This window comes from Oncorhynchus mykiss, chromosome 25 (genome assembly GCF_057628025.1).
Source record: "Oncorhynchus mykiss isolate SJ-2025 chromosome 25, ASM5762802v1, whole genome shotgun sequence".
NCBI classification, from domain to species: domain Eukaryota; kingdom Metazoa; phylum Chordata; class Actinopteri; order Salmoniformes; family Salmonidae; genus Oncorhynchus; species Oncorhynchus mykiss.
The window spans coordinates 92420001-92439845 of NC_143046.1; the positions used below are offsets into that span (position 1 = coordinate 92420001).

Sequence of the window (19845 nt, forward strand, 5' to 3'; positions counted from 1 at the left end):
TCCCCACCCCCTGCCCCTCTCTCTACCCACCACCTGCCTCCCCTCTCTCCCCACCCCCTGCCCCTCTCTCTCCCCCACCCCCTGCCTCCCTCTCTCCCCACCCCCTGCCTCCTCTCTCTCCCCCACCCCCTGCCCCTCTCTCTCCCCCACCACCTGCCTCCTATCTCTCTCCACCCCTGCCTCCTCTCTCTCCCCACCCCCTGCCTCCTCTCTCTCTCCACCCCCTGCCCCCTCTCTCTCCCCACCCCCTGCCCCCTCTCTCCCCACCCCTGACTCCTCTCTCTCCCACCCCGCTTCCTCTCTCTCCACCACTGACTCCTCTCTATCCACCCCCTGCCTCCTATCTCTCCCCACCCCCTGCCCCCTCTCTCTCCCCACCCCCTGCTTCCTCTCCCCACTCCCTGCTTCCTCTGTCCCCACCCCTGCCACCTCTCTCTTCCCACCCCCTGCTCCCTCTCTCTCCCCACCCCCTGCTTCCTCTCTCTCCCCACCCCCTGCTTCCTCTCTCCCCACTCCCTGCTTCCTCTCTCCCCACTCCCTGCTTCCTCTCTCCCCAACCCCTGACCCCTCTCTTCCAATCCCCTGCCCCCTCTCTCTCCCCCACCCCCTGCTTCCTCTTTCCCCACCCCCTGCCCCTCTCTCCCCACCCTCTCCTCTCTCTCCCCACCCCTGCCCCCTCTCTCTCCCCGCCCCCCTGCTTCCTCTCTTCCCACTCCCTGATTCCTCTCTTCCCACCCCTGCCCTCTCTCTTCCCACCCCCTGCCCCACCTTTTCTCCCCCACCCTCTTCCTCTCTCCCCACTCCCTGCCCCCTCTCTCTCCCCACCCCTGTCCCCTCTCTCTCCCCACCCCCTGCTTCCTCTCTCCCCACCCCTGCCCCCTCTCTCCCCACCCCTGACTCCCTCTCTCTCCACCCCCTGCTTCCTCTCTCCCCACCCCTGACTCCTCTCTCTCCACCCCCTGCTTCCTCTCTCCCCATCCACCCCCTGCCTCCTCTCTCTCCCCACCCCCTGCCCCCCTCTCTCTCTCCCCACCCCCCCTCCCCTCTCTCTCCCCACCCCCTGCTTCCTCTCTCACCCCACCCCCTGCTTCCTCTCTCCCCACCCCTGACTCCTCTCCCCACTTTCCTCTCTCCCCACCCCTGACTCCTCTCTCTCCACCCCCTGCTTCCTCTCTCAAACACCCCTGGCTCCCTCTCTCTCTCCCCCCTCCCTCCTCTCTCTCCCCACCCCTGCCCCTTCTCTCTCTCCACCCCTGCCCCTCTCTCTCCACCCCCTGCCCCTTCTCTCTCTCCACCCTCTACCCCTCTGTCTCTCCACCCCTGCCCCCTCTCTCTCTCCCACCCCTGCCCCTCTCTCTCCCCGCCCCTCCCCTCTCTCTCCCCACCCCTGACTCCTCTCTCTCTCCACCCCTGCCCCTCTCTCTCCACCCCCTGCCCCCTCTCTCCCCACCCTCCCCTCTCTCTCCCCACCCCTCAGCTCCTCTCTCCCCACCTTGCCTCTGCACCCCCTGCCTCTGCCTGTTCCTCTCACCTGTGCTCCTGCCTGTTTTCCTCTCCCCACTCCTGCCTGTCCTCCTGCTCCCTCTCTCTCTCCCCACCTCCTTCCTCTCCACCCCCTCCCCTCTCTCTCTCTCCCCACCCCCTCCCCTCTCTCTCCACCCTCCCCTTCTCTCCCCACCCTCTCCTCTCTCTCTCCACCCCCTCCCTCCCTCTCTGTCCACCCCCTGCCTCCCTCTCCCCACCCCTCCCTCCCTCTCTCTCCACCCCCTCCCTCCCTCTCTCCCACCCCTCCCTCTCTCTCCCCACCTAACCTCTCTCTCTCCACCCCTGCCTCCTCTCTCCCCACCCCTGCCCCTCTCTCTCTCCACCCTCCCTCCCCCTCTCTCTCCACCCCTGCCTCCTCTCTCCCCACCCTACCCTCTCTCTCTCCACCCCTGCCCCCTCTCTCTCTCCACCCCCTGCCTCTCCTCTCTCCCCAGCCTCCCCATCAGTGTGTCCAGGCAGGGTTTCAGGGTTTTCTGTCCCATAACCAGGCCATGATCTAGTTAACCAACCAGCCTTTTCCTTCTGCATCACACACTCCTATTTTGTAATCCTTTAGGTCACCCTGATGCTATACCCATCCCTCCATCCATCCGTCACTAACATACATAAATAAATAATGAATCTCATCATCAACATGCTCCACGATCTCTCTCTCCTACTTCCCTCCCCATCTCTCCTCTCCCCAGGGACTCTAGCTGGGTGAATATCTTAATTTCCCTCTCCCTCAGTCTCTCCTCTCCTCCATCTCTCCTGTCCCTCTCCTCCCTCCCTCCATCTCCCTCACCCTCTGCCCCCCTCTCTCTCTCCTGTCTCTCCTCCCTCCCTCTCCTCTACCTCTCCTCTCATTCTCTCCGTCTCCCCTCTACCCCTCCTCCTCCCCTCCTTTCCCTCTTCTCTACCTCTCATCGAGACCTGTCATCCAGACCTGTCAAACATCCAGACCTGTCACACAACCAGACCTGTCATTCAGACCTGTCATCCAGACCTGTCATCCAGACCTGTCACACAACCAGACCTGTCATCCAGACCTGTCATCCAGACCTGTCACACAACCAGACCTGTCATCCAGACCAGTCATCCAGACCTGTCATCCAGACCTGTCATCCAGACCTGTCACACAACCAGACCTGTCATCCAGACCTGTCACCCAGACCTGTCACCCAGACCTGTCATCCGGACCTGTCATCCAGACCTGTCACACAACCAGACCTGTCATTCAGACCTGTCACCCAGACCTGTCACCCAGACCTGTCATCCAGACCTGTCACACATCCAGACCTGTCATCCAGACCTGTCATCCAGACCTGTCATTCAGACCTGTCATCCAGACCTGTCACACAACCAGACCTGTCATCCAGACCTGTCATCCAGACCTGTCATCCAGACCTGTCACACAACCAGGACCTCATTCAGACCTGTCACCCAGACCTGTCACCCAGACCTGTCATCCAGTCACACAACCAGACCTGTCATCCAGACCTGTCATCCAGATCTGTCACACAACCAGACCTGTCATCCAGACCTGTCACACAACCAGACCTGTCATCCAGACCAGTCATCCAGACGTGTCATTCAGACATGTCATCCAGACCTGTCACACAACCAGACCTGTCATTCAGACCTGTCATCCAGACCTGTCATCCAGACCTGTCACACAACCAGACCTGTCATCCAGACCAGTCATCCAGACCTGTCATTCAGACATGTCATCCAGACCTGTCACCCAGACCTGTCATCCAGACCAGTCATCCAGACCTGTCATTCAGACATGTCATCCAGACCTGTCACACAACCAGACCTGTCACACAACCAGACCTGTCATCCAGACCTGTCATCCAGACCTGTCATCCAGATCTGTCAGACCTGTCATCCAGACCTGTCATCCAGACCTGTCATCCAGACCTGTCATCCAGATCTGTCAGAGACCTTTCATCCAGACCTGTCATCCAGACCTGTCATCCAGTCCTGTCATCCAGACCTGTCATCCAGACCTGTCATCCAGACCTGTCATCCAGATCTGTCAGACCTGTCATCCAGACCTGTCTACTTTTCTCTCCTCTTCTTTCCTCCCCCACATTCAGTGTTGTGCAGGTATAAACTACTTTAATGATGTTTCCTGTGTGCGAGGCCTGAGGCCAATCACAGGTGACGGTACACTACCATAGTCTCCTGAAAAAAGGACATAACCACAACACACAGCATAGTGTACTGCTGCCTGCCTTCTCTGAACACACAGCATAGTGTACTGCTGCCTGCCTTCTCTGAACACACAGCATAGTGTACTGCTGCCTGCCTTCTCTGAACACACAGCATAGTGTACTGCTGCCTGCCTTCTCTGAACACACAGCATAGTGTACTGCTGCCTGCCTTCTCTGAACACACAGCATAGTGTACTGCTGCTGCCTTCTCTGAATGGAGAGGAGGTAGGGACATATCTGATGGTCCAGCTCACCATTTCCATTCCACACACACACACACACACACACACACACACACACACACAGACACACACACACACACACACACACACACACACACACACACACACAACACACACACACACACACACACACACACACACACACACACACACACACACACACACACACACACACACACACACACACACACATCAAATAAGACCAACAGAAGTGCCAAACCCATCGGGAGAGATGTAGTATATTAGAGAAGAGAGGAGAGCCAGAGAGAGAGAGAGAGGAAAGCCAGAGAGAGAGAGACCCAGAGAGAGGGACCAGAGAGAGAGGAGAGCCAGAGAGAGAGAGGGGAGAGCCAGAGAGAGAGAGAGGAGAGCCAGAGAGAGAGAGAGAGGAGAGCCAGAGAGAGAGAGAGGGGAGAGCCAGAGAGAGAGAGAGAGAGGGGAGAGCCAGAGAGAGGAGAGCCAGAGAGAAAGGGAGGACCAGAGAGAGAGAGAGGAGAGCCAGAGAGAGAGGGGAGAGCCAGAGAGAGAGAGGAAAGCCAGAAAGAGAGAGAGGAGAGCCAGAGAGAGAGAGAGAGGGAGAGCCAGAGAGAGAGAGAGGAGAGCCAGAGAGAGAGAGAGAGAGGAGAGCCAGAGAGAGAGGAGAGCCAGAGAGCCAGAGAGAGAGGGGAGAGCCAGAGAGAGAGGAGAGCCAGAGAGGAGAGCCAGAGAGAGAGAGGAGAGCCAGAGAGAGAGAGGGAGAAAACTCCCACTTCACAGTATCTTAAAGACATCTGAAAACCCTTCCTCTTCACTTAGTATCTTAAAGACATCTGAAACCCTTCAGTATCTTAAAGACATCTCAGCCTATTTGCACTTTGTTTCTTTTCCTACCATCTCCTCTTATTAAGGAAACAGACTTAACATGACTGAGATATGTGGTTGTCCAACCTGGCTCTGTTCAGGTGAATGACTCACTAAATGGGAGTCTCTCTGGATAAGAGAGTCTGCTGAATGACTCACTAAATGGGAGTCTCTCTGGATCAGATCTGCTGAATGCTGAAAGACTCCCTAAATGGGAGTCTCTCTGGATGCTGAGCGTCTGCTGAATGACTCACTAAATGGGAGTCTCCTATTTCAATCCACGTTCTGCTGAATGACTCACTAAATGGGAGGCTCTCTGGATAAGAAATCTGCTGAATGCTGAATGACTCACTAAATGGGAGTCTCTGGATAGATCTATCTTGAATGACTCACTAAATGGGAGTCTCTTTGGATAAGAGCGTCTGCTGAATGACTGGCTGAATGGGAATCTCTGGATAAGAGAGTCTGCTGAATGACTCACTAAATGGGAGTGTCTCTGGATGAGAGTCTGCTGAATGACTCACTAATGGGAGTCTCTGGATAAGAGCGTCTGCTGAATGACTCACTAAATGGGAGTCTCTGGATGAGCCGTTCTGCTGAATGACTCACTAAATGGGAGTCTCTCTGGATAAGAGCGTCTGCTGAATGACTCACTAAATGGGAGTCTCTCTGGATAAGAGCGTCTGCTGAATGACTCACTAAATGGGAGTCTCTTCTGGATAAGAGCGTGCTGAATGACTCACTAAATAGGAATCTGTGGATAAGAGCGTCTGCTGAATGACTCACTAAATGGGAGTCTCTTTGGATAGAGCGTCTGCTGAATGACTCACTAAATGGGAGTCTATTTAAATAGCGTCTGCTGAATGACTAACATGTAAAGGTAACCTTAGGGGGAAGGGGATTGGCTGACAGGACAATTAATGTCACAGTCTGATGTCACACTCACCTTCAGACGTTCCCACCAATCAGGTCGGGCGGGTTTCCTCGTCCGTTTCCAAGGCAACGTTGATGGTGGCGGACCGCCGGCTAGCCATCTGCTGCATCTCACGGAGGAGTTGCTGTGAGGAAGAGGAGAGACTCCAGTGACGAAGAAGAAAGATAACACAGTTCATTTCCGTAAAAACCCCAATAATCATAGTGTCCCAAATCAGCACACAATTACATATAAATTGCTTGAGCTGAACTACTACTACTATTACTACTGCATTACTTCTGACCAGGGCCTTACGGGACAGGGAATACTGCCTATCAGGACAAACACAACTTTCAATACAACAGAAATGAGTACAACTGTCATCCAGACCTGTCATCCAGACCTCTATCCAGACCAGTCATCCAGACCAGTCATCCAGACCAGTCATCCAGACCTGTGGTCCAGAACCTGTAGAGTCCAACCATCATCCAGACCAGTCATCCAGACCAGGTCATCCCCAACCTGTCATCCAGACCACAGACCAGTCATCCAGACCAGTCATCCAGACCTGTCATCCAGACCAGTCATCCAGACCAGTCATCCAGACCAGTCATCCAACTAGATTCCTCTTTGGTTATTAAACCTGCAGATAAGTGGGGGTGTTGTGGTTGTTTTAGACTATGATACATTTAAAGAAGAGACTCAGTAATGAACGTTTCTATAGAGAACTGAGTGTTGATCCCACACAGGTGTTCCAAAGGGAAATCATATAATCTGAACTCCTAAACAACCTTCTCAAAACCTGAATATGAATATCTTCGCTGAAAATCTGCCATACGTCCATGCCTGTACATTTTACCGAAATTACACAAACCTAAAACACAACAAGGCAACTATCCAGGCAGACCAGTGGATCCAGGAAGCTCAATGCTAGAACCGTTGCTGAACTCGTAGACTCTTTTTATTAAATCTCACGTGTAAGCATTGCCATAGTATAGACTATAGACTTTATAAACAAGATACTACACAATAACGGGTTTAAAGAAGACTATTTTGGTCACATTAGATGTCGAAGTTGTACTGCTTAGCATCCCCATGTGGGAGGGGGCTGGCAGCACTAGCTCACTATAAAAGTACAGAGATACTAATGAATATCCACCAACAAACTTTATTCTAGAGCTGAATATGTCTTGATGGATAACTATTTCAGGTTGATGACGAACGCTACCTCCTAGCGAACGGAACGTCGATGGGCTGCGAGATAATCTTTATGTGGGTCTTTTTGAAGAACAGTTTGTTAAGATCATGAAAACTAAAATAAGTTTCAATAAAGTCCTGAAGTGGTATGGATATATTGACAACATATTTTTTTGTATGGGAGAGAGGCTGTCAGTTTTTATGGCATTTACTCAATGACATTGACCCCAATATTCAAATTCACTATGGAACGTAACACTAAGGAACGTACTCATTGCCTAAAAATAAATTTGAGAAATCAAATGTTTACAACTCTGTATAGAAAAGAAACGGACAAAAATAATCTATTGCAGGGGGACAGCTTCCAGCCAAAGGAAGCAATTCTCTATTACAGGGGGACAGCTTCCACCCGAAGACAATACTCTATTACAGGAGACACCATCCTGAGACAATACTCTATTACAGGGGACAGCTTCCACCCAAAAATAGATGCTCTACAGGGACAGCCACCCGAAGACAATACTCTATTACAAGGAAACGACTCCCACCCGGAGACAATACTCTATTACAGGGGTGGGCACCCCGAAGACAATACTCTATTACAGGGGGACAGCAGTTCCTGAGACAATACTCTATTACAGGAGTCCCTCCATCCTGAGACAATACTCTATTACAGGGGGACAGCAGTCCTGACAATACTCTATTACAGGGGACAGCCACCCCTGAGACAATACTCTATTACAGAGAAACATTTCACCCAAAGACAATACTCTATTACAGGGGACGCCATCCTGAGACAATACTCTATTACAGGGGGACAGCTTCCATCCTAGAGACAATCTTCTCTACAGGGGGACAGCTTCCATCCTGAGACAATACTCTATTACAGGGAGCACAGTCCTGAGACAAATGTTTTCTTCCATCCTGAGACAATACTCTATTACAGGGGGACAGCAGTCCTGAGACAATACTCTCTACAATCCTTCCATCCTGAGACAATACTCTGTACAGGGGACAGCCATCCTGAGACAATACTCTATTACAGGGGACAGCTTCCATCCTAGACAATACTCTATTACAGGGGACCCTCTCCATCCTGAGACAATCTCTTACAGGGGACCATCCTGAGACAATACTACTCTACAGGGGGACAGCTTCCATCCTGAGACAATACTATATTACAGGGGGACAGCTTCCATCCTGAGACAATACTCTATTACAGGGGACCCTCCATCCTGAGACAATACTCTATTGCCAGGGACAGCTCCCATCCTGAGACAATACTCTATTGCAGGGGGACAGCTCCATTCCCTAGACAATACTCTATTGCAGGGGACAGCTTCCATCCTGAGACATTAAAGAGGACTTCCAAGAAGCCAGTTTCTAGGACTGAAGCAGATATGCCCAGTAGAAAAGGCAGTGGAGATGGACAATAGGTTTCTAAGAAGAGGCTTTTCACCACAATGTGAGAATGAAGCTCTTCATTTGTTATTGGGGAAAAACACGAGATGACCTGCTAAAGCTTCTCCGTAATGTTCCACATATACCCTGAACTCACGAAAAGTGAGAGACGCTGTCAAGAAACACTGGCATATTTTATCAATCGGACCCAGCTATGCCGGCTGGAATTCAACAATCCACCACTTATTGTGTGTAGGAGAGGTCGCAATTTACGTGATAGAATTGGTTGATGCCAACTGCCAGCCAGAAAAGACAATCAGCCAGGCTCTTTTACGCCCTCTACCTCTACTACCTCTAGCTATAAATGCAGAGGTTGCGCACAGTGCAACAATATGATGAAGTGTGAATATTTCTGCCACCCACATACAGGAAAACGGTTCCTAATAAATGACATTATTACGTGTTCCACCACCCATGTTATCTACATGATTAAATGTTCATGTGTATCGGTAAAACCTCTCCTTCTCTAAAACCAGAGAATCAGTGAACATAAAAGTTGGATGAGGAAGACGACAGGGATTGTACCATCGCCATACATTTTAAACCTAAAGCATGACATTACTACCTTTTAGATTTTGTGGCAGAGAAAGTTGCAGTCATATCAGACAGGGGAGGTGATCTAATAATACTCTGAGTCAAGAGATTTGGGATTTTCACCCTCCAGACATTATTCCTGAAGGTTTTCAACCGTTTCAAACTCGTCTGCCTGCACCTTCACGCCCGACTAGCATCACCACCCTGGATGATTCTGACCTAGAATACGTGGACATATTAAGTACCTAGGTGTCTGGCTCAGTTGTAAACTCTTCCTTCCAGATTCATATCAAACATCTCCAATCTAAAATCAAATCTCAAGCTCGGCTTTCTATTCCGCAACAAAGCCTCCTTCACTCACGCCGCCAAACTTACCCTCATAAACTGACCATCCTACCGATCCGACATCGGTGATGTAATCTACAAAATAGCTTCCAATACTCTACTCAGCAAACTGGATGCAGTCTATCACAGTGCCATCCGTTTTATTACTAAAGCACCTTATACCACCACCACTGCGACCTGTATGCTCTAGTCGGCTGGCCCTCGCTACATATTCATCGCCAGACCAACTGGCTCCAGGTCATCTACAAGTCTATGCTAGGTAAAGCTCCGCCTTCTCAGTTCACTGGTCACGATGGCCACCCACCCGTAGCACGCGCTCCAGCAGGTGTATCTCACTGATCATCCCTAAAGCCAACACCTAATTTGGCCGCCTTTCCTTCCAGTTCTCTGCTGCCTGTGACTGGAACGAATTGCAAAAATCGCTGAAGTTGGAGACTTTTATCTCCCTCACCAACTTCAAACATCTGCTATCTGAGCAGCTAACCAATCGCTGCAGCTGTACATAGTCCATTCTGTAGAAATAGCACCCAATTTTACCTACCTCATCCCGTACTGTTTTTATTTATTTTCTTTTTCTGCTCTTTTCCACACCAATATCTCTACCCTGTACATGATCATCTAATCGTTTATCACTCCAGTGTTAATTTGCTAAATTGTAATTATTTGCCTACCTCCTCACGCCTTTTGCATACAATGTATATGAGTTCCTTCCTTACTGTGTTATAGACTTGTTAATTGTTTACTCCATGTGTAACTCTGTGTTGTTGTCTGTTCACATTGCATTGCTTTATCTTGGCCAGGTCGCAGTTGTAAATGGAGAACTTGTTCCTAACTGGCCTACCTGGTTCAATGAAGGTCTTCAACTAGCCCACCTGGTTAAATAAAGGTGTTCTCAACTGGCCTACCTGGTTAAATAAAGGTGAAATAAAAAATACAATGAAAAGGTCTTAATGATGAAATGTTAAGTGAATTATGCTCCTATTTCAGATTACTCTGACGTTTTTCGTATGACGTACCCAATGATTATGAAAACTTGCTCGGTAGGTCTATGTCCTCATTGTGGTTTTACAGACGTGTTTAATACATCTTTACACACTTTATTCTAATATTTATGAAATGCATATTGTTATATTTGGTAGCACTTGTTTGTTTTTCCTTGGCCTCCAACCATGAGGCCGATACATAAAGCTCTGATGAAGACCGTGAGGCCGATATGTAAAGCTCTGATGAAGGCCGTGAGGCCGATACATAAAGCTCTGAGGAAGGCAGACGTCTCCCTACGGTGCCCTTTTTGCCCTGAGGCACATGCCTGCAGAGATTAATCTGGGCAGGTGAACACCACTGGTTGGAGCAGAAGGGACAGAGGTAGAGGGGAAAGAAGGTGCTACAGTGGACTTGCTATAGCTAGCAAGCTCCTGGATGAGCAACTCCCTGAAGGCTAGCTGTGAGATGGGGGGGCTGTCCACAGCTCTTGGCAATTTCCTTCTGGAGGATGAAGGCATTCAACACAGCAATGTCAATGAAATGATAGAAAACTGTCTTGTACCATTTCATGGTCTTGTGGAGAACATTGTAGTATCCTATCAGCGTATCCTATCAGCGCATCTGACAGGTCCACAACTCCCATGCTCTTGTTGTAGTCATTCACAGCAGCTGGAATGGAGAATTTTTTTTGTGGTCCCCGGGCACCGTCCTTCACACGCCTGACGACGTGATCTCCACTGAAGGACTTGTGGATACTGGAGCACATGACCACCTCTCTGGTGTCCATCCACTTCACAAAGAGCAGGCCATCTTCACGGAGCCATCGCATGATGGTACCCCGCTCAGCCCGCTTAGGCATGTCGTTCACCTTTGTCGTTGGAAAGCCCACTCTGTTGGTCCGAATGGTGCCACAAGCCCACACATCCCGCTTCCCCAGCTCTGTAAACAGGGCTTGTGTAGATGTTGTCCACAAACCCTTTGGAGCCCTTTGTAGCCCTTCTCCAGCAGTTGAAAATCCAATAACTCCATAACGGAATCATAACTCAGTCCATTTTTTTATTTTACCTTTATTTATCTAGGCAAGTCAGCTAAGAACAAATTCTTATTTTCGATGACGGCCTAGGAACAGTGGGTTAACTGCCTGTTCATGGGCAGACCGACAGATTTTTGCCTTGTCAGCTCGGGGATTTGAACTTAAAAAAACATTTAGCTCATCTGGTAGGCTCGCGTCACTGGGCAGCTCGCGGCTGGGTTTCCCTTTGTAGTCCGTAATAGTTTTCAAGCCCTGTCACATCCGACGAGCGTCAGAGCCGGTGTAGTAGGATTCAATCTTAATCCTGTATTGACGCTTTGCTTGTTTGATGGTTCATCTGAGGGCGTAGCAGGATTTCTTATAAGCGTCCAGATCAATAAGTTTAGGGGTTTGGGAAAATAGGATTTGGAATGGGAATCAATTGTTTAATCACCACAAGGACTAACGTGTGAGGAAATGCCCCAACTCTGGCAGAACAAGGTTTCATTGAGCACACACACAGACATACACACTTGAACACACACAACCTGTCTAGAGGATAGTGTGTTTCAGCTCCGCCCAAATGACACTGCGAGCAACAGAGAGAACACATACTTTATTCACACATTTCTGAAAGTATGAGGAGAGGGGAGGAGAATGATGGGAGAGGGGATGGGTCCTTTGAAGCCTAGCCATTTCTAGAACCAAAAATTGACAACCACGAATCTACTAACAAGAAATAGCCACTTGCTAATATAAACTCTGTCAAACAGAAAGTAAGAGCGAGATGATACAGATCATCTTTCTTTCTGATACTTTAACCAACTCCAGTCGTTATTGACTCTGTTTTCATGTCGGTGTTTGTGTTTCGTGTTCATTGTTGCTTTTATTTATTAAAACACTTACTCCCTGAACTTGCTTCCCGACTCTCACTCGTTACATCATACATCTTCTCTTTGCTTTGTTGACTTCCAAAAAGTTTTTTCAATTTGGTTTGAGGGTCTCTGCTGTACAAATGGATGGAAAGTGTTGTTGGGGTGAAACATATGACATTATAAAAATCCATGTACACAAACAAGTGTGCGGTTAAAAAACACATTTCTTCCCACAGGGCCGCGGGGTGAGACACAGGGCTGTGGGGTGAGACACAGGGCCGTGGGGTGAGACACAGGGCCGTGGGGTGAGACAGGGGTGCAGCTTAAGCCCCACCCTTTTCAACATATATATCAACGTATTGGCGAGGGCACTAGAACAGTCCGCAGCACCCGGCCTCACCCTACTAGAATCTGAAGTCAAATGTCCACTGTTTGCTGATGATCTGGTGCTTCTGTCACCAACCAAGGAGGGCCTACAGCAGCACCTAGATCTTCTGCACATATTCTGTCAGACCTGGGCCCTGACAGACCTGGGCCCTGACAGAACTGGGCCCTGACAGTAAATATCAGTAAGACAAAAATAATGGTGTTCCAAAAAAGGTCCAGTTTCCAGGACCACAAATACATATTCTATCTAGACACCGTTGCTCTAGAGCACACAAAATACTATACATACCTCGGCCTAAACATCAGCACCACAGGTAACTTCCACAAAGCTGTGAACAATCTGAGAGACAAGGCAAGAAGGGCCTTTGATGCCATCAAAAGGAACATAAATTTCTACATAACAATTAGGATCTGGTTAAAAATACTTGAATCAGTCATAGAGCCCAATGGCCTTTATGGTTGTGAGGTCTGAGGTCCGCTCACCAACCAAGAATTCACTAAATGGACAAATTGAGACTCTGCATGCAGAATTCTGTAAAAAATATCCTTTGTGTACAACGTAAAACACCAAATTATGCAGAGCAGATTTAGGCCGATACCCGCTAATTATCAAAATCCAGAAAAGAGCCGTTAAATTCTACAACCACCTAAAAGGAAGCGATTCCCAAACCTTTCATAACAAAGCCTTCACCTACAGAGAGATGAACCTGGAGAAGAGTCCCCTAAGCAAGCTGGTCCTGGGGCTCTGTTCACAAATACAAACACACCCTACAGAGCCCCAGGACAGCAGCACAATTAGACCCAACCAAATCATGAGAAAACAAAAAGATAATTACTTGACACATTGGAAAGAATTAACAAAAAAACAGAGCAAACTGGAATGCTATTTGGCCCTACACAGAGAGTACACAGCGGCAGAATACCTGACCACTGTGACTGAACCAAACTTAAGGAAAGCTTTGACTATGTACAGACTCAGTGAGCATAGCCTTGCTATTGAGAAAGGCCGCCGTAGGCAAACCTGGCTCTCAAGAGAAGACAGGCTATGTGCTCACTGCCAGGCTATGTGCTCACATTAGGTAGAAACTGAGCTGCACTTCCTAACCTCCTGCCCAATGTATGACTAAATGTATGACCTACAACTGGATCCTAGACTTCCTGCCCCCAGGTGGCAACAACATGTCTGCTTCAATGATCCTCAACACAGGGGCCCCTCAGGGGTGTGTGCTTAGTCCCCTCCTGTACTCCTTGTTCACCCACGACAGAGTGGCCTAACACCATCATTAAGTTTGCTGACGACACAACAGTGTAGGGAGGTCAGAGACCTGGCAGTGTGGTGCCAGGACAACAACCTCTGTAAATTGAACCCATATTTATGTTTATTTATCTTCCCTTGTGTACTTTAACCATTTGTACATTGTTACAACACTGTATATATACATAATATGACATTTGAAATGTCTTTATTCTTTTGGAACTTTTGATAGTGTAATGTTTACGGTTTAATGTTTATGTTTATTAAGCCCTTTAATTGAAGTGAGAGAGCGAGAGACAGAGAGCAAGAGAGAGGAGAGAACAAGAGAGAGAGCAAGAGAGTGCAAGAGAGAGAGAGCAAGAGAGAGAGAGCAAGAGAGAGAGAAAGCAAGAGAGCGCAAGAGAGAGAGAGAGCAAGAGAGAGAGAGCAAGAGAGAGAGAGCAAGAGAAAGAGAGGGAGAGCAAGAGAGAGAGAGAGCAAGAGAGAGAGAGAGAGAGCAAGAGAGAGAGAGAGAGCAAGAGAGAGAGAGAGCAAGAGCAAGAGAGAGAGAGCAAGAGAGAGAGAGCAAGAGAGAGAGAGAGCAAGAGAGAGAGAAAGAGCAAGAGAGAGAGAGAGCAAGAGAGAGAGAGCAAGAGAGAGAGAGAGAGAGAGCAAGAGAGAGAGAGAGAGAGAGACAGCAAGAGAGAGAGAGAGAGAGCAAGAGAGAGAGCAAGAGAGAGAGAGAAAGAGGAGAGAGAGAGAGCAAGAAGAGAGAGCGGGCAAGAGAGAGAGAGAGAAGAGGAGAGAGAGAGCAAGAAGAGAGAGAGGGCAAGAGAGAGAGGTGTCCAAAGTGTTTGTCCCCATGAACAAACAGGAAATTGAGTGAATGTGCTGGAAAACTGGTGAAGAAACACTCAAACACACACACACACACACACACACACACACACACACAACAATGTATAAGCGTTGACAGAAATACACTCACAGCACGTCTCAATGCACCACATCAAACAATTAATTTATTGATGCGTCAGATTCAGAATGATGTCTGACAGGGAGCTCTCCGCCATTCTCTAGCCCCCCCTTACCACTCAATACTATTGAGAAGGGGAGGAGATGGAAAAGGAAGGAGGGGGAGAAGGATGGGAGAGGGGAGGAGAGGGAGAAGGATGGGTGAGGGGAGGTGAGGGAGAAGGATGGGAGAGGGGAGGAGAGGGAAAAGGATGGGAGAGGTGGGGAGAGGGAGAAGGATGGGAGAGGGGAGGAGAGGGAGAGGGATGGGAGAGGTGGGTAGAGGGAGAAGTATGGGAGAGGTGGGGAGAGGGAGAAGTATGAGAGAGGTCGGGAGAGGGAGAAGTATGGGAGAGGTGGGGAGAGGGAGAAGTATGGGAGAGGGGAGGAGAGGGAGAAGTATGGGAGAGGGGAGGAGAGGGAGAAGGATGGGAGAGGGGAGGAGAGGAGAGGGAGAAGGATGGGAGAGGGAGAAAGGATGGGAGAGGGGAGGAGAGGGAGAAGGATGGGAGAGGTGGGGAGAGGGAGAAGTATGGGAGAGGTGGAGAGAGGGAGAAGTATGGGAGAGGTGGGGAGAGGGAGAAGTATGGGAGAGGTGGGGAGAGGGAGAAGTATGAGAGAGGTCGGGAGAGGGAGAAGTATGGGAGAGGTGGGGAGAGGGAGAAGTATGGGAGAGGGGAGGAGAGGGAGAAGTATGGGAGAGGGGAGAAGAGGGAGAAGGATGGGAGAGGGGAGGAGAGGAGAGGGAGAAGGATGGGAGAGGGAGAAAGATGGGAGAGGGGAGGAGAGGGAGAAGGATGGGAGAGGTGGGGAGAGGGAGAAGTATGGGAGAGGTGGAGAGAGGGAGAAGTATGGGAGAGGTGGGGAGAGGGAGAAGTATGGGAGATGGGAGGAGAGGGAGAAGTATGGGAGAGGGGAGGAGAGGGAGAAGTATGGGAGAGGGGAGTAGAGGGAGAAGTATGGGAGAGGGGAGGAGAGGGAGAAGGATGGGAGAGGGAGAAGGATGGGAGAGGGGAGGAGAGGGAGAAGGATGAAAGAGGTGGGGAGAGGGAGAATGATGGGAGAGGTGGGGAGAGGGAGAATGATGGGAGAGGTCGGGAGAGGGAGAAGTATGGGAGAGTTGGGGAGAGGGAGAAGGATGAGAGAGGTCGGGAGAGGGAGAAGTATGGGAGAGGGGAGGAGAGGGAGAAGTATGGGAGAGGGGAGGAGAGGGAGAAGGATGGGAGAGGGGAGGAGAGGAGAGGGAGAAGGATGGGAGAGGGGAGGAGAGGGAGAAGGATGAGAGAGGTGGGGAGAGGGAGAATGATGGGAGAGGTCGGGAGAGGGAGAAGTATGGGAGAGTTGGGGAGAGGGAGAAGTATGGGAGAGGGGAGGAGAGGGAGAAGGATGGGAGAGGGGAGGAGAGGGATAAGGATGGGAGAGGGGAGGGATAAGGATCGGAGAGGGGGAAGGATGGGAGAGGGGAGGAGAGGGAGAAGTATGGGAGAGGTGGGGAAGGATGGGAGAGGGAGAAGGATGTGAGAAGGAAGGGAGAGGTGGGGAGGGGAGGGGGAGAAGGATGGGAGAGGGGAGGAGAGGGGGAAGGATGGGAGAGGGGAGGAGAGGGAGAAGGATGGGAGAGGGGAGGAGAGGGAGAAGTATGGGAGAGGTGGGGAAGGATGGGAGAGGGAGAAGTGGGGAGAGGGAGAAGTATGGGAGAGGGGAGGAGAGGGAGAAGTATGGGAGAGGTGGGGAAGGATGGGAGAGGGAGAAGTGGGGAGAGGGAGAAGTATGGGAGAGGTGGGGAGAGGGAGAAGGATGAGAGAGGTATGGAGAGGGATAAGTATGGGAGAGGGGAGGAGAGGGAGAAGGATGGGAGAGGTGGGGGAGAGGGAGAAGGATGGGAGAGGGAGGAGAGGGAGAAGGATGGGAGAGTTGGGGGAGAGGGAGAAGGAGGGGAGAGGTGGGGGAGAGGGAGAAGGATGGGAGATGTGGGGAGAGGGAGAAGGATGGGAGAGGTGAGGAGAGGGAGAAGGATGGGAGAGGCGAGGAGAGGGAGAAGGATGGGAGAGGTGGGGGAGAGGGAGAAGTATGGTAGAGGGGAGGAGAGGGAGAAGGATGGGAGAGGAGAGGAGAGGGAGAGGGATGGGAGAAGTGGGGAGAGGGAGAATTATGGGAGAAGTGGGGGAGAGGGAGAAGGATGGGAGAGGGGAGGAGAGGGAGAAGGATGGGAGAGGGGAGGAGAGGGAGAAGGATGGGAGAGGGGAGGAGAGGGAGAATGATGGGAGAGGGGAGGAGAGGGAGAAGTATGGGAGAGGTCGGGAGAGGGAGAAGTATGGGAGAGTTGGGGAGAGGGAGAAGGATGAGAGAGGTCGGGAGAGGGAGAAGTATGGGAGAGGGAGGAGAGGAGAAGTATGGGAGAGGTGAGGAGAGGGAGAAGTATGGGGGTGGGGAGAGGGAGAAGTATGGGAGAGGTGGAGAGAGGGAGAGGTGGAGAGAGGGAGAAGTATGGGAGAGGTGGGGAGAGGGAGAAGGATGAGAGAGGTCGGGAGAGGGAGAAGTATGGGAGAGTTGGGGAGAGGGAGAAGTATGGGAGAGGGGAGGAGAGGGAGAAGGATGGGAGAGGGGAGGAGAGGATAAGGATGGGAGAGGGGAGGGATAAGGATCGGAGAGGGGGAAGGATGGGAGAGGGGAGGAGAGGGAGAAGTATGGGAGAGGTGGGGAAGGATGGGAGAGGGAGAAGGATGTGAGAAGGAAGGGAGAGGTGGGGAGGGGAGGGGGAGAAGGATGGGAGAGGGAGGAGAGGGGGAAGGATGGGAGAGGGGAGGAGAGGGAGAAGGATGGGAGAGGGGAGGAGAGGGAGAAGTATGGGAGAGGTGGGGAAGGATGGGAGAGGGAGAAGTGGGGAGAGGGAGAAGTATGGGAGAGGGGAGGAGAGGGAGAAGTATGGGAGAGGTGGGGAAGGATGGGAGAGGGAGAAGTGGGGAGAGGGAGAAGTATGGGAGAGGTGGGGAGAGGGAGAAGGATGAGAGAGGTATGGAGAGGGATAAGTATGGGAGAGGGGAGGAGAGGAGAAGGATGGGGAGAGGTGGGGGAGAGGGAGAAGGATGGGAGAGGGGAGGAGAGGGAGAAGGATGGGAGAGTTGGGGGAGAGGGAGAAGGATGGGAGAGGTGGGGGAGAGGGAGAAGGATGGGAGATGTGGGGAGAGGGAGAAGGATGGGAGAGGTGAGGAGAGGGAGAAGGATGGGAGAGGCGAGGAGAGGGAGAAGGATGGGAGAGGTGGGGGAGAGGGAGAAGTATGGTAGAGGGGAGGAGAGGGAGAAGGATGGGAGAGGAGAGGAGAGGGAGAAGGATGGGAAAAGTGGGGAGAGGGAGAATTATGGGAGAAGTGGGGAGAGGGAGAAGGATGGGAGAGGGGAGGAGAGGGAGAAGGATGGGAGAGGGGAGGAGAGGGAGAAGGATGGGAGAGGGGAGGAGAGGGAGAATGATGGGAGAGGGGAGGAGAGGGAGAAGTATGGGAGAGGTCGGGAGAGGGAGAAGTATGGGAGAGTTGGGGAGAGGGAGAAGGATGAGAGAGGTCGGGAGAGGGAGAAGTATGGGAGAGGGGAGGAGAGGGAGAAGTATGGGAGAGGTGAGGAGAGGGAAAAGTATGGGGGTGGGGAGAGGGAGAAGTATGGGAGAGGTGGAGAGAGGGAGAGGTGGAGAGAGGGAGAAGTATGGGAGAGGTGGGGAGAGGGAGAAGGATGAGAGAGGTCGGGAGAGGGAGAAGTATGGGAGAGGGGAGGAGAGGGAGAAGTATGGGAGAGGTGAGGAGAGGGAGAAGTATGGGAGAGGGGAGGAGAGGGATAAGGATGGGAGAGGGGAGGAGAGGAGAGGGAGAAGGATGGGAGAGGGAGAAGGATGGGAGAGGGGAGGAGAGGGATAAGGATGGGAGAGGGAGAATGATGGGAGAGGGGAGGAGAGGGAGAAGGATGGGAGAGGTGGGGAGAGGGGGAAGTATGGGAGAGGTGGAGAGAGGGAGAAGTATGGGAGAGGTGGGGGAGAGGGAGAAGTATGGGAGAGGGAGGAGAGGGAGAAGTATGGGAGAGGGGAGGAGAGGGAGAAGGATGGGAGAGGGGAGGAGAGGAGAGGGAGAAGGATGGGAGAGGGGAGGAGAGGAGAGGGGAGAAGGATGGGAGAGGAGAGGAGAGGGAGGAAGGGAGGGAGAGGGGAGGAGAGGGAGAAGGATGAGAGAGGTGGGGAGAGGGAGAATGATGGGAGAGGTCGGGAGAGGGAGAAGTATGGGAGAGTTGGGGAGAGGGAGAAGTATGGGAGAGGGGAGGAGAGGGAGAAGGATGGGAGAGGGGAGGAGAGGGATAAGGATGGGAGAGGGGAGGGATAAGGATCGGAGAGGGGGAAGGATGGGAGAGGGGAGGAGAGGGAGAAGTATGGGAGAGGTGGGGAAGGATGGGAGAGGGAGAAGGATGTGAGAAGGAAGGGAGAGGTGGGGAGGGGAGGGGGAGAAGGATGGGAGAGGGGAGGAGAGGGGGAAGGATGGGAGAGGGGAGGAGAGGGAGAAGGATGGGAGAGGGGAGGAGAGGGAGAAGTATGGGAGAGGTGGGGAAGGATGGGAGAGGGAGAAGTGGGGAGAGGGAGAAGTATGGGAGAGGGGAGGAGAGGGAGAAGTATGGGAGAGGTGGGGAAGGATGGGAGAGGGAGAAGTGGGGAGAGGGAGAAGTATGGGAGAGGTGGGGAGAGGGAGAAGGATGAGAGAGGTATGGAGAGGGATAAGTATGGGAGAGGGGAGGAGAGGGAGAAGGATGGGAGAGGTGGGGGAGAGGGAGAAGGATGGGAGAGGGGAGGAGAGGGAGAAGGATGGGAGAGTTGGGGGAGAGGGAGAAGGATGGGAGAGGTGGGGGAGAGGGAGAAGGATGGGAGATGTGGGGAGAGGGAGAAGGATGGGAGAGGTGAGGAGAGGGAGAAGGATGGGAGAGGCGAGGAGAGGGAGAAGGATGGGAGAGGTGGGGGAGAGGGAGAAGTATGGTAGAGGGGAGGAGAGGGAGAAGGATGGGAGAGGAGAGGAGAGGGAGAAGGATGGGAGAAGT

General features: G+C 51.7%; 1 protein-coding gene across 1 annotated transcript in view; it reads right to left on the bottom strand.

Moving 5' to 3' along the window:
- The window catches only part of atrn (attractin), a 238845-nt gene that overhangs the window by 19481 nt on the left and 199519 nt on the right, over positions 1–19845 (bottom strand). Inside the window, 2 exon segments of the mRNA XM_090221488.1 lie at positions 5780–5803; positions 5806–5883. Of these exon segments, the coding sequence (XP_090077614.1) occupies positions 5780–5803; positions 5806–5883 (102 nt within the window).